We start from the raw sequence: 15639 nt of genomic DNA, 5'->3' as shown, positions 1-15639 counted from the left end.
CAATAAATCGAGATTTTTTCTAAGTGTCAAAAAGTCTGGATTTTTTTCGAAGTGACAAAAAGTCTGGATTTTTTCTAAGTGTCAAAAAGTCGGGATTTTTTTCTAAGTGACAAAAAGTCTGGATTTTTTTCTAAGTGTCAAAAAGTCGGGAATTCTTTTAAGTGTCAAAAAGTTGGGGTTTTTTCTAAGTGTCAAAAAGTCGGGATTTCTTTTAAGTGTCAAAAAGTCGGGATTTCTTTTACGTGTCAAAAAGTTGGGATTTTTTTTGGTCAAAAAGAAGGGATTTTTTTGGTCAAAAAGAAGGGATTTTTTCTAAGTGTCAAAAAATCTGGATTTTTTTGAAGTCTCAGACAGTTGGGATTTTTTTCTGTCAAAAAATCTGGATTTTTACTGTCAAAAAGTCTGGATTTTTTCTAAATCTCAGAAAATTTGAATTTTTTTCTACGTGTCAAAAAATCGGGATTTTGTCTACATGTCAAATAGTCGGGGTTTTTTCTACGTGTCAAAAAGTCGGGATTTCTTTTAAGTGTCAAAAAGTCGGGATTTTTTTTGGTCAAAAATCTGGATTTTTTTTGTCAAAAAATCTGGATTTTTTCTGAATGTCAAAAAGTCTGGATTTTTTTTAAGTGTGAAAAAGTCGGGGTTTCTTTTAAGTGTCAAAAAGTCGGAATTTTTTCTAAGTGTCAAAAACTCTGGATTTTTTTTAAGTGTCAAAAAGTAGGGAATTCTTTTAAGTATCAAAAAAAAATTTTTTGCCAAGTGTCAATAAGTCGGGATTTTTTCTAAGTGTCAAAAAGTCGGGATTTCTTTTAAGTGTCAAAAAGTTGACTTTCTTTTCAGTGTCAAAAAGTCGGGATTTCTTTTAAGTGTCAAAAAGTCGGGGTTTTAAGTGTCAATAAATCGGGATTTTTTCTAAGTGTCAAAAAGTCTGGATTTTTTTTCGAAGTGACAAAAAGTCTGGATTTTTTTCTAAGTGTCAAAAAGTTGGGATTTTTTTCTAAGTGACAAAAAGTCTGGATTTTTTTCTAAGTGTCAAAAAGTCGGGAATTCTTTTAAGTGTCAAAAAGTCGGGATTTCTTTTAAGTGTCAAAAAGTCGGGGTTTTAAGTGTCAAAAAGTCGGGAATTCTTTTAAGTGTCAAAAAGTTGGGGGGTTTTCCAAGTGTCAAAAAGTCTGGATTTCTTTTAAGTGTGAAAAAGTCTGGATTTCTTTTAAGTGTGAAAAAGTCGGGATTTTTTCTAAGTGTCAAAAACTTGGGATTTTTCTGTCAAAAAGTCAGGATTTTTTTCTGTCAAAAAGTCAGGATTTTTTCTGTCAAAAAGTCGGGATTTTTTCTAAGTGTCAAAAAATCGGGATTTTTTCTAAGTGTCAAAAAATCGGGATTTTTTCTAAGTGTCAAAAAATCGGGATTTTTTCTAAGTGTCAAAAAATTGGGATCTTACTGTCAAAAAGTCAGGATTTTTTCTCAGTGTCAAAAAGTCAGTATTTTTTCTAAGTGTCAAAAAGTCATAATGTTTCTGTCAAAAAGTCAGATATTTTACTGTCAAAAAATCGGGATTTTTTCTTTCAAAAAGTCGGGATTTTTTTTTAAGTGTCAAAAATCAGCCTTCCAGAAGGCCTTACTGACGACAACTCGTGATCTGATTGGCTATCGCAACCGTCCATCACCTGTATGTGCCCGTCCACTTAAAGTGGATGGATTTTTTTGATTGATTGAAACTTTTATTAGTAGATTGCACAGTACAGTACATATTCCGTACGCCCGCATTGTTGATCCTGAAGGCCCCGGGCAGATTTGGTACAGCATGGCAACATAAGATAGCTGGATTCTGATTGGATAAAAACTCTAAACTAGAAACAACAGCACAGGAAGGAGCATAATATGACACGAAGAGAATATGAATAATTTTACATATTTAGGGAAAATAAATTAAAAATAATTGTATTTCTGGTTATGTTAGGCCCACCGCTACTACTTTGGACCCCGAAGTTGAAAAACTTATTGGGGTGTTACCATTTAGTGGTCAATTGTACGGAATATGTACTTCACTGTGCAACCTACTAATAAAAGTCTCAATCAATCAATCAAAAAGCTGACACCGGAAGTGTCATTCGACTTTTCAAACTAAAAGCCCCATGCTGGTAAATATACACGCTCGCCGGATTAGTTGCCATAACGTTACAGTTATCCATGTTATGGTTAATAAACAAGGCATATGTGGCAGGATACTTACTGCGTGTTTCCCCGGGGCGTGTTGCTTAAACGTGGTCGAGAGAGAAATCGGCGGCACGACAGCCATTGACGTCCATTGTTCCGGCTCTTGGCCGACGTGAATGGCCTCCGTGGCGAACGACTTGAACGCCGCGCTGAAGCCGGCAAACGCATCAGTTTCGTGGCTGTCAACGTGATTCTCCATGGTCCTGAAAGCCTCTTTCGGCAACGTGAAGTGGAAGTCGCAGCGCGGTCTCACCGGGAAGTGAGGAGACGTCATGTACACCCGCCCCGCCCCCTGTCGTGTCTGTCGGCCAATCAGCGCCCGTCAACACAGCATGCGCGGGGCTGATTGGTGGATCGCCAGGGGCGTCTGTACCACGTGACCCACCCATACATGTTTCGCTGACAGTAGTAGCGGTGGGCCGATACTGGAAACGTTTGAGTCGACCTAATATCGAGTGACTACAGCGCCACTCCTTCTATATAAAATGTTTTTCACATCCCTGAATGCTTTTTGCCTTTAAGTCGTTGATCACAGTTTAATCAGATCAAAACAAGCTATCCCGTACAATAAGACAATATCACAAAGTGTAATTTTGTCTATTGTAATTTACAATATCAACAAAATAATGCAATTAGTCATCTTCATTACATTTACTAGCATGTGGCTTTTAGTTTGAAAAGTCGAATGAAGGCAATAGTTAAAAAAAAAAAAAACAAGATTGGGGAACATTTAAATATGTTGGTGTTTGTTTTGCCCCTACAAGCCCTCCTAAAACATAGTAGAACATGTGTGAATAGGCTCCAGCACCTCGAAAGGGACAAGCGGTATAAAATGGATGAATGTAACAATGTCAAGGATGTAACAAACAGTATGACCAACAATACAATTATTTGTGAAACTGACAAAACATCCACGTTGCCGCACTAGTATCGATCCAATGCCGATATTAACCCTGGTATCAACATTTGTATCGACCTAAAAAAGATGATGTAACAGTTCTTCTTTCCTATACATCCTGTTTCTTTTTCTTACAATTGTTTAACTTTAGTTTTTCAACAATCTATTGTTTGTGGGTACTTAAATTATGTTATTTATTTTTGTTACAATTGTTTAACTTTAGTTATCCGACAATGTAACATTTGTGTGTATTTATCTCACTTTGTTTATTTTTATTTGACTTGTTTAACTTTAGTTGTACAACAATGTAACATTTCTGTGCATTTAAATAATTGTGTTTCTTTTTATTTGATTTTTTTTACTTTGGTTATCCAACAATGAAACATTTCTGTGTATTTAAATAATTGTGTTTCTTTTTATTTGATTGTTTTACTTTAGTTATCCAACAATCTAATGTGTGTGTGTACTTAAATTATGTTATTTATTTTTGTTACTATTGTTTAACTATAGTTATCCAACAATGTAACATTTGTGTGTATTTATCTCACTTTGTTTATTTTTATTTGACTTGTTTAACTTTAGTTGTACAACAATGTAACATTTATGTGTATTTAAATAATTGTGTTTCTTTTTATTTGATTTTTTTACTTTGGTTATCCAACAATGAAACATTTCTGTGTATTTAAATAATTGTGTTTCTTTTTATTTGATTGTTTTACTTTAGTTATCCAACAATGAAACATTTTTGTGTACTTAAATCGTTGTGTTTATTTCTATTTGAATTGTTTAACTTTAGTTATTTAACAATGTTACATTTTTGTGTATTTAAAACATTGTGGGTTTTTTTTATTTGAATTGTTTAACTTTAGTTATCCAACAATGTAAAATGTATTTTAAAATGTGTTTTCCTTTTTCTTTTTCTTTTTACAATTGTTTAAGTTTAGTTATCCAACAATGTAAAATTTTTGTGTATTTAAATAATTTTGTTTCTTTTTATTTGAATTGTTTAACTTTAGTTATCCAACATTGTAACATTTTTTGTTTTTAAATCTTTTTTTTCTTTTTGTTACAATTGTTTAACTTTAGTTATCCAACAACGTAGCATTTTTGTGTATTTAAATCATTTTGTTTATTTTTCTTACAATTGGTTAACTTTAGTTATTCAACAATGTAACATTTGTGTGTATTTACATAATTTATTTTATTTTATTTGAATTACTTAACTTTAGTTATCCAACAATGTAATATTTTTGTGTATTTAAATCATTTTGTTTCTTTTTATCTGAATTGTTTAACTTTAGTTATCCAACATTGTAACATTTTTGTGTATTTAAATCATTTTGTTTCTTTTTCTGACAATTGTTTAACCTCAGTTATTCAACAAAATGCAATATTTATATATATGCATAAGGCAAATTCCTCTTGGAAACACAAAACAGAAACTCAATCATAATGGCAGCAAAAAACATTTTAATTGTTTTTAATCAAAAATGTTATTTTTATCAATAACTATTGCTATTTTATAATGCATCAGTAATTACTATTAATTGTTATTTTGCTGTATTGTAATAGTTAATTAATTTACAGGTTTTGTAATTGACAACATAATTAACTGCGTTTCCACTGGTGTGCTGTAGGGGGGAGACGACAGTCACGTTTCTCACGCGCTAAATTTAGTTTGCTTAATTTGTTGTTAACTTTAGCGAACATGTGTCCTTTATAATAGCTACACGTATGACCAAAAAGCGCGTGAAAATCAGTGGTATTCAGTGAGGTAAGATGAATTAAATGCGCTGACAGTTCATTGCTCCTGCCAAATGAATTGCACTGAGTGGAGCGGATCACCACTCCAAGATGGCGGCCCCGCGTCTCGTCAGCGCCAGTAGGCAGTAGCGCTCCATGCTGCGTACCCTTAGAACAGTGTTTTTCAACCTTTTTTGAGCCAAGGCACATTTTTTGCGTTGAAAAAATCCAGAGGCACACCACCAGCAGAAATAATTAAAAAACAAAACTCAGTTGACAGTAAAAAGTCGTTGTCGCAATTGTTGGATATGACTTTAAACCATAACCAAGCATGCATCACTATAGCTCTTGTCTCAAAGTAGGTGTACTGTCACCACCTGTCACATCACCCCCTGACTTATTTTGGCTTTTTTGCTGTTTTCCTGTGTGTAGTGTTTTACTTCTTGTCTTGCGTTCCTATTTTGGTGGCTTTTTCTCTTTTTTTGGTATTTTCCTGTAGCAGTTTCATGTCTTCCTTTGAGCGATATTTCTTGCATCTACTTTGTTTTTATCCTTCTTCGTGGTGACATTGTCGATTGTCATGTCATGTTCGGATGTACTTTGTGGACGCCGTCTTTGCTCCACAGTAAGTCTTTGCTGTCGTCCAGCATTATGTTTTTGTTTACTTTGTAGCCAGTTCAGTCTTAGTTTCGTTCTGCATAGCCTTCCCTAAGCTTCAATGCCTTTTCTTAGGAGTACTCACCTTTTGTTTATTTTTGGTTTAAGCATTAGCATACTTGCCAACCGTGAGACCTCCGATTTCGGGAGGTGTGTGGGGGGGCGTGGTCGGGGGCGTGGTTAAGAGGGGAGGAGTATATTTATAGTTAGGATTCACCAAGTCAAGTATTTCATATATATATATATATATATATATATATATATATACAGTATATATATATATATATATATATATACATATATATATATATATATATATATATATATAGTATATATATATATATATATATATATATAAGAAATACTTGACTTTCAGTGAATTCTAGCTATATATATATATACATATATTTATTTATTTTATTATATATATATATATATATATATATATATATATATATATATATATATATATATATATATATATATATATATATATATATATATATATATATATATATTAGAGATGCGCGGATAGGCAATTATTTCATCCGCAACCGCATCAGAAAGTCGTCAACCATCTGCCATCCACCCGATGTAACATTTGACCAGAACCGCATCCGCCCGCACCCGCCCGTTGTTATATATCTAATATAGACGATGCAAGGCATTAGTGAGGTTATAAAGCTTTTGCCTGTTAAAGAAAGGAGACTGATCCAATGCAGTACAGACATTCGCGTGCCACGCTGTCACGGCCCAGACGCACACCAGTGCGCAATCATATGGGAGCCGCGCTGAGCGCACCTCCAAGCGCGTCTCGCTGCCGGCGACGGCCGGGTATGGGCCCGAGGCTCCAGCGCCATCCATTTTCAGGGCTAGTTGATTCGGCAGGTGGGTTGTTACACACTCCTTAGCAGGTTCCGACTTACATGGCCACCGTCCTGCTGTCTATATCAACCAGGGTGAGCCCCACCCCTTTCGTGAGCGCAGTGCGCGCGGAGTGACCCCTGTTACGCGCCCCCGGCAACAGGGGTGGCGGGCAGGTAAGCTGCGCGGGCGGAGCGCGCGGAGTGACCCCTGTTACGAGCCCCCGGCCACAGGGGTGGCGGGCAGGTAAGCTGCTTACCTGCTGCGCGTGACGCCGGCCGCGGTGAAGGCGGACGAGGCGGGGTGTCGGTGCGGTGGTGACCCTGGACGTGCGTCGGGCCCTTCTCGCGGATCGCCTCAGCTACGGCTCCCGGTGGGGCCCTCTCGGGGGAAGGGGCCTCGGTCCCGGACCCCGGCGAGGCGTCCCTTCTCCGCTCCGTAAAAGTGTCCATCTCTTCTTATTTTTTTCTTCTGTTGTGGCATATGCTGCAGGTGCCTGCTCGTTTTTCGTATGTGGGTAACAACATTTAACTATGTATATATATTTACCAATTGGTTTAACTGCCACCCGCCTGAATCTATTTAAAATCTATTTTTTATTTTTTTCAACCGCCCAACCCGACCCGCGGATAAAATCAAATTTTTTTAAATTTCATCCGCCCGATCCGCGGATAATCCGCAGACTCCGCGGTTGTGCCCGCAAACCGCGCATCTCTAATATATATATATATATATATATATATATATATATATATATATATATATATATATATATATATATATATATATATATATATATATATATATATATATATATATATAAAATAAATACTTGAATTTCAGTGTTCATTTATTTACACATATACACACACATAACATTCATCTACTCATTGTTATACTTGAAAGACTTGATCAAATACACAGTCATGAAAACACAGTTGTTCTACTAACTGTACTGTGCTTGCTGCTTACTAAAAAACAACAACAACACTTACCTTTCACTATTTGAGTAGCCTTTGTTCTGCCATTTGAGTATTGGCGAGCGATCTCTGAATCTGGGACCATATCCTTCACGGATTAGTTGTACACATCCGCAAATGAGAACGGGATGTTGCTTCCAGCTATCAGCATAGCCATCTTTGTCTCGGCATATGTTACACCATCGGGTCTCCATTTAGCGAGGTGGCCCATAAGACTGGGCTGTGACCGGTGCTGCGTTGCCGCCGCTTTGTGCTTCGCTGACCGTTCATGAGTGAGTACAGGTATATCCGTTCGGCCACCGTGTTCAATGGAGAAGTAGCGTCCCAGAAGAGTTAGTGCTGCAAAGGGTTCTGGGTATTTGTTCTGTTGTGTTTATGTTGTGTTACTGTGCGGATGTTCTCCCAAAATGTGTTTGTCATTCTTTTTTGGTGTGGATTCACAGTGTGGCGTATATTTCTAACAATGTTAAAATTGCTTATACGGCCACTCTCAGTGTAAACTGTATCACTGTTGATGAAGTATGCGTTGCATTCGCGTATGTGTGCGTACAGAAGCCGCTCATATCTTGTGACTGGGCGGGCACGTTGTTAGAAGGGATGAAAAGTGGACGTGACGTCAGCTCGGAGAGGACGTTAAAAGCAGGGCACGCCCCCCAAGACTGTGGAATACGAGATATAATCAGTGTTTCCCACACATTCATTTATTTGTGGCGGCCCGCCACGAAAGAATTACGTCCACCACAAATGGATTTTTCGGCTTTTGACTCGCTCGACCGCTCATAAAAGCAATGGGACTCTGTCTGTGAATGTACCTTGTAGTTACAACTCCGGTGCAGTAGGTGGCGGTAGCCTACTATGCATTGTAACTCCGCCAATAGCACTTAATTCACCTGGTGGGCCAGAAGAAGAAGAAGAAGAAGAAGAAGAAGAAGACGGCGGAGTAAAAGAACGGACCGACCGGATCAAAATACGAGGGTAATATAGGCTGTAGGTAGATAAGTTATAGCTGCATCGCTCGCGGCTCGTCATACATTTAACGTTAATCTGCGATTTCACCGAGCGTTTCACTGACGGTGAGCAGCCTGACGCTGCTTCATTAACACCGCCGCTGTTGTCACGTCACGTGTTACCATACCGACGAGCTAACGTGTCCAGGTTATAACCCTGTTGTCAATAAACACACGTGGAGACGGTGCTACATTAATACTGAAGCTAAATTGTCCACTGTCCATTGCAGCATGTGAATGCAATGAAAAGAATAAAATCTGAGCCAACCAGCTGTTAAAATGTTGTCCAGGTTAATGTTTTGGCCATTAAAGGCCCTTCATTTCAAGATTTCAACTGTGATTGGGCTTTAAACAGGTGGCTGACCTGTTCAGATGGGTGTAACTCAGGGGTGCTCACACTTTTTCTGCAGGCGAGCTACTTTTCAATTGATCAAGTCGTGGGGATCTACCTCATTCATATATATCATTTATATTTACTTATTTATGAAATATATGTTTTTGTTAACAAGTTAAAGGTGTTTAATGATAATGCAAGCATGTTTAACACATATAGTTAATATTGTTAATAAATTAAAGGTGTTTAATGATAATACAAGTATGTTTAATACATATAGTTAATATTGTTAACAAGTTAAAGGTGTTTAAAGATAATACAAGCATGTTTAACACATATTGTTAATAAAGTAAAGGTGTTTAATGATAATACAAGTATGTTTAATACATATAGTTAATATTGTTAACAAGTTAAAGGTGTTTAATGACAATACAAGCATGTTTAACACATATAGTTAATATTGTTAACAAGTTAAAGGTGTTTAAAGATAATACAAGCATGTTTAACACATATAGTTAATATTGTTAACAAGTTAAAGGTGTTTAAAGATAATACAAGCATGTTTAACACATATAGATTCATTTATTTCATGAAGACAAGAATAAAAGTTGGTGTATTACCTGATTGTGATGACTTGCATTGATAGGAATCGGACAGTGGTGCTGATAACGTCCGCATTTTCGAATGGAGGAGAAAAAAAGTCCTCCTTTCTGTCCAATACCACATGAAAGTGGTTGGTTTTTGGCATCTTATTTGTCCAGCTTCTGTACTCCTTTGTATACACTTTACAAGAAATACATTGTCGGCAAACTCCGTAGCTTGCTAGCTTGTGCACGCCAGCTTTCTGAGACTCTTATTTTGTTAGCGCAACTGTGCAGTCGATCTTTGGAGTTTTGACGACAGGTACGGCGCCAGAGTCTGTTGAAATAAAGTGTTTCTCGCCTTCCTGTCGGTAAATTTAATGAGCTAAATATGTACATAAAGTGTTGTACTTATATTCCAACTCCGCGTTCTTCTTGGTCATCGCCGCTGCCGCCGTCACCCCCCGCCCCCCGACCACACCACCACAAATAGATGCCTGTCCTGTGGGAAACACTGATAATGACTGATGAACACCTTCGTTCGATAATGAAGGTTGCCTCAGCTCAAAGCCTGAGCCCTGACATTAATAAACTAGCAACCAAGAAAAGATGGCCGGTATCTGGCTTGGGCACATCAGATTAGATCAGTGTGTTGCAAACTGAGCAGTTTAAAGTCCTGAATGGTCGGTTTATTCATTATTTTATTTTCAAATTTATTAGCCTGTGGAATAAGTTAATGTTGATATTTACCTCAGAAGGCTGAAAATAGAAAAGAGGCATTAAATTTTTATTTAAATTGTATTTGATATGCCATTGATATTTTTTAATTATTATTATTATTATTATTATTATTTGAAACTGGATTTTGCATGTCACTATAAAGTTATATAAGCCTTGCTTGTTCAATATTTAATGCAAAACTTGTTTGGGTCCCTATCAAAAAGGTTAATTTGTTCAACCTTGGCCCGCGGCTTTGTTTAGTTTTAAATGTTGGCCCACTCTGTATTTGAGTTTGACACCCCTGATCTAGACAGTCAACAACAACACATAGTTTGCAGACTATAATTACTGGTTTGCAAACATTATTTTTAACCCAAATATTAATGTGTTGTTAACGCTAAACAATTCATTCAATCAGCATGATTCGATTGCGTGTTTATTCCACATGAATCGATCTCTAAAGCAGACCTGGGCAAATTAAGCATGCGGCCCGTTGAGATTTTCAATCTGGCCCGCAGGACATTCCAAAATATTTTTTTTAGATCTTTAAGATCGAAACTGTAGCTGCCGTTATGATGGGCAGTGATGTTTTCAAATGACCTTAAGTCTTGAACTATACAAAGTATTTAAATGGTTGGAATTTGAGCTGTTGCATGATATACTAGTTACTATGGTCATCTAATTAGTTACTATGGTCATCTAATTAGTTACTATGGTCATCTAAGTCACAGCAGCTCAGACGAGGCACCAAGCATTGTGGGTGGGGAGCGTTTCCACAGAGTGTTTCCAATGCGGCCAGCCTGAAATGCAGGTGTCAGGGACAGACGCGGAAGAAGATTTTTACAGCAAAGTTCTAAAGCTTAATGATGTATCAGATATATCAGATTGTATGTGGGGTTTTTTTTTACCCTTCGCATTCATATTTCGCTGTGTTTGTAGCATTTTTGTTGCGTTTCGCTTGATTGTAAAATATGTCGATCGAGAGGGGGTGTGACGGTCACATGTTGTCAATATTCAATGTTTTATCGGTCATAGTTAATATTGTAAACCCCACATTCTTTATTTCAATGTACATTCTGGGTAAAATACATATATTTTACATTCAGTAAAATAAACGTAAAATTCCATTCCGTTTTTTAAGGCGGTCTGTCATAATGTTTTTAGCATTCAATCAGACATTATTGTGAGGTTTTGTATTAGTGTCCCTAAAAAAGATATACCAGCCCCCAGACACATTTTTTCCTCTAAATTTGGCCCCCCCGAGCCCAGGCCTGCTTTAAAGCGTCACATTGATCGATAGTTTTGAAGCCCAAATACCTTCATATTGCGCTTCATGCCGCCTCTGTATTAACCGGTGGAATTGCCTTTATGTTGCATCGTGACCAAAATAACTTACTTCACCAATTATTTATTTATTTATTTATTTTTATTGTGATTACTTCTGGAGTATATTGTGAATAAATTGAGAACAGGGAGTGAACACAAGCCTTAGCAACTGTTATGTAAAAGAAAAGGGGTAGGATTAAATAAGCTCTGCTTCTTCCTACTCCTTTTTGAACATGTTTAAAAGAGAAACTGGAAATTGTTATGTATCATATTCAGGCCCGGCCCTAACCAATCTGGCGCCCTAGGCAAGATTTTAGGTGGCGCCCCCCCACATCGGCAGTGAAGTGTATATACTCACAAGAACCCGAATAGTTTTGTCTTTGACCATTTTTTTTTACTTACAACTATACCTAATATATAAAGGGGTGGAAAAGTGACTATTACCTGCAGGGCAAACATTAGCTAACCAGAAGGCAATAACAATGTAAACAAAAAACACCTGCTTAAAAGATCTAATACAAATGTCCCTGAGGAATGTAAGGTGGGAGTACTGTAATTACATATTGCTTAATTAACATTAATGATGTGCACTTTAACAACTAGGCTTACAACTATACCTAATATATAAAGGGGTGGAAAAGTGACTATTACCTGCAGGGCAAACATTAGCTAACCAGAAGGCAATAACACCTGCTTAAAAGATCTAATACAAATGTCCCTGAGGAATGTAAGGTGGGAGTACTGTAATTACCTAACGTTACATTATTATTTTCCATAACAATTTAGCCCCCTCCACAATATTAACCCGACGTTAAAACAGAACTAGCTATTTATTGATTAGCAATTGCCGAATCATGTAACATTAGCTTAATGCTAAAAAGCCAGGTTACTATCACATTCTGTAACAGACAAATAATTTCATGTAGGCTAACGTTACCTACCTGCTACCTCTGTCTTTTCTCATTTCTCCTCCTCTTCTTTTCTCTTTTTTCTTCCCTGGGCACCTGACAGTTTTGGCCGTTTTGACATCTTGTGTTGATTTTTTGATGTGGTGACGTCCAAAAAGAGTCATGATACGGGAAGGGAGGGGGCGCACCGTGCGGGGGGAGGAGGGGGCGTAATGTTGTAACAAATAATATTTCTATTAAATAGGCTTTACTTTGCATTTTAATTAACGTGGGATTTTTTTTTGTATTTAGAAATAATAGTACCAACTTTTTTTTTTCTTTTTCTCCAACATTTATGGCACTGGAGTGACGCCCAGGGCCGGCCCGTGGCATAGGCCGTATAGGCAAATGCTAAGGGCGCCGTCCATCAGGGGGCGCCACGCCAGTGCCACAAATGTTGGAGAAAAAAAAAGAAAAAAAAAGTTGGTACTATTATTTCTAAATACAAAAAATAATCCCACGTTAATTAAAATGCAAAGTAAAGCCTATTTAATAGAAATATTATTTGTTACAACATTACGCGCCCCCCTCATCCCCCGCACGGTGCGCCCCCTCCCTTCCCGTATCATGACTCTTTTTGGACGTCACCACATCAAAAAATCAACACAAGATGTCAAAACGGCTAAAACTGTCAAGTGCCCAGGGAAGAAAAAAGAGAAAAGAAGAGGAGGAGAAACGAGAAAAGACAGAGGTAGCAGGTAGGTATTAGACTACATGAAATTATTTGTCTGTTACAGAATGTGATAGTAACCTGGCTTTTTAGCATTAAGCTAATGTTACATGATTCGGCAATTGCTAATCAATAAATAGCTAGTTCTGTTTTAACGTCGGGTTAATATTGTGGAGGGGGCTAAATTGTTATGGAAAATAATAATGTAACGTTAGGTAATTACAGTACTCCCACCTTACATTCCTCAGGGACATTTGTATTAGATCTTTTAAGCAGGTGTTATTGCCTTCTGGTTAGCTAATGTTTGCCCTGCAGGTAATAGTCACTTTTCCACCCCTTTATATATTAGGTATAGTTGTAAGCCTAGTTGTTAAAGTGCACATCATAAATGTTAATTAAGCAATATGTATGTAAAAAATATTGTATTTCATATATTCATTTTTTATTTTTTGCATTCATTTATTTATTCATATTTTTTTTTATCTTGTTAACTATTCTGATTGTTAATTTGCTTTCTTTAAGTAAAAAAAAAAAGGTCAAAGACAAAGCTATTCGGTTTCTTGTGAGTATATATACACTTCACTGCCGATGTGGGGGGGGGCGCCACCTAAAATCTTGCCTAGGGCGCCAGATTGGTTAGGGCCGGGCCTGGCGGTGACCAGCGAACACGGGTAGCCTTTTGCCGAACTCTCGCGATAACTCAACGCGGGAGTCACCAGGCGAGAAGTCAACGCGGAAGTCAGCGAGAGGCGCTCATGTTGTTGACACGGAGTCGCGATGGAAGCTAAAATGACTTTTTAGCGTCTCGCCTCTCAGTCCACATTACTTCTTCCCTCGACATTGTCGGCTCGGAGACTTCCAGCCGGCGAACCGCATCGGTTGGCCCGCATGCTTCTCGCCGGCCCGAGCTTCATTCACGCAAGAAAATGACCGGAGAGAAGCTGCGATCCGCGCGGAAAGACCAGAGGCCGAGTCCGGACGATGACTTGCTGGAGCCGGACGACGACGACGAGGAGGCGGCGGCGGCGGCCAGTGCGATGTTCGCCGCCAACAAGAGCAACAAGAGCAGGGCGAGTCGACTCTTCAGCAAGCACAAGTTAGTCAAGTGCGCCGACAACAGCAACACCTGCGGGGGGACCGCGTCTCACGTCCTGGACGACGACAACAAGAACCCCGTGCTCGTTCCACGCGGACTCCACTTCCCCGTCCACGAGTGCGTGTTTCGAGGCGACGTCAGGCTGCTTTCCTCGCTCATTCGGACACAAAACATCGCCCAGAAAGACGTCCATGGTGAGTCAAAAGGCTCATCAATATCACAACTCGGTGCGGTTCGTTTGGTCAAGTGTGTCCACAGTCCGGGGGCCAATATGTTCCCTCTAATTGTTCATGTGTGTGAGCAACAGAGGTGGGTAGTAACGCGCTACGTTTACTCCGTTACATCTACTTGAGTAACTTTTGGGATAAATTGTACTTCTAAGAGTAGTTTTAATCAGAGGTGGGTAGAGTAGCCAGAAATTGTACTCAAGTAAGAGTACTGTTACCGTATTTTCCGCACCATAAGGCGCCCTGGGTTATAAGCCGCGCCTTCAATGAACGGCATATTTCAAAACTTTGTCCACCTATAAGCCGCCCCGTGTTATAAGCCGCATCTAACTGCGCTAAAGGAATGTCAAAAAAACAGTCAGATAGGTCAGTCAAACTTTAATAATATATTAAAAACCAGCGTGATGTGGGCGCGCATGGAGTCGTATATCAACATGGACGGAGCTGCGTGAAAAAAGCCACCCGGCCTCTTCGCGTAAACTTACCTTAACCACTCGCTCATCTTTTCTTCATCCAGCCATCCCTTCGAGTTAGCTTTTATGATGACGCCGGCTGGAAAGGTCTCTTTTGGCAAGGTCTTCCTTTTGAATATCACCATGGGTGGAAGTTTCTGGCCATTAGCATGGCAAGCTAGAACCACAGTGAAGGATGACTTCTCATTCCCTGTGGTGCGAATATTCACCGTACGTGCTCCCGTTGTATCCACAGTGCGGTTCACAGGAATATCAAAAGTCAGTGGAACCTCGTCCATGTTGATAATGTTCTCTGGCCGGATCTTTTTTTCAGCTATCTTGTTTTTACAATATGCACGGAAAGTAGCCAGCTTTTCTTGAAAGTCTTTAGGCAGTTGCTGTGAAATAGTAGTCCGTATGCGGATGGAGAGATTGCGTCTTTTCATGAACCGGATCCCTGTCGCTTAGTAGGAGCCATTTTGTGGTCTTTACAGATGTAAACACACAAAGGAAATGAAACGTAATATCCGTGCGCTTTTTCTTCTTCTACGCGGGCGGGTGGTTGCTTACAGTAGAAGAAGAAGCGCTTCCTGTTCTATGGGGGCGGGTGCTTACCTTGGCGGTTGCTTGCGTAGAAGAAGAAGCACTTCCTCTTCTACGGGGAAAAAAGATGGCAGCTGTTTACCGTAGTTGCGAGACCGAAACTTTATGAAAATGAATCTTAATATTAATCCATATATAAAGCGCACCGGGTTATAAGCCGCACTGTCAGCTTTTGAGTAAATTTGTGGTTTTTAGGTGCGGCTAATAGTGCGGAAAATACGGTACTTTAAAGATTTATTACTCAAGTAAAAGTAAGGAGTAGTCACCCAAATATTTACTTGAGTAAAAGTAAAAAGTATGTTGTAAAAAAACTACTC

At 38.6% G+C, this 15639-nt stretch overlaps 2 protein-coding genes across 4 annotated transcripts in view; one reads left to right on the top strand and one right to left on the bottom strand.

Annotated features, from left to right (window-relative positions):
- The window catches only part of LOC133616734 (cystathionine gamma-lyase-like), a 64585-nt gene extending 62068 nt beyond the window's left edge, over positions 1 to 2517 (bottom strand). Inside the window, exon 1 of the mRNA XM_061976316.1 lies at positions 2234 to 2517. Within this exon, the coding sequence (XP_061832300.1) occupies positions 2234 to 2491 (258 nt within the window). The 5' untranslated portion in view covers positions 2492 to 2517. The remainder of the gene's footprint in view (positions 1 to 2233) is intronic.
- An 11174-nt stretch (positions 2518 to 13691) lies between these two features.
- Positions 13692 to 15639, top strand: part of LOC133616336 (ankyrin repeat domain-containing protein 13C-like) — a 74769-nt gene continuing 72821 nt past the window's right edge. For all 3 annotated transcript variants that reach the window (XR_012050822.1, XR_012050821.1, XM_061975475.2), the window contains exon 1: positions 13692 to 14234. Coding sequence is in view for 1 of the 3 variants with exons in the window: in XM_061975475.2 (XP_061831459.1) it covers positions 13871 to 14234 (364 nt within the window). In the remaining 2 variants the exon portion in view is untranslated. The remainder of the gene's footprint in view (positions 14235 to 15639) is intronic.

Source organism: Nerophis lumbriciformis, linkage group LG14 (genome assembly GCF_033978685.3).
Source record: "Nerophis lumbriciformis linkage group LG14, RoL_Nlum_v2.1, whole genome shotgun sequence".
Lineage (NCBI taxonomy): Eukaryota > Metazoa > Chordata > Actinopteri > Syngnathiformes > Syngnathidae > Nerophis > Nerophis lumbriciformis.
This window is presented reverse-complemented; position numbering and strand designations above follow the sequence as displayed.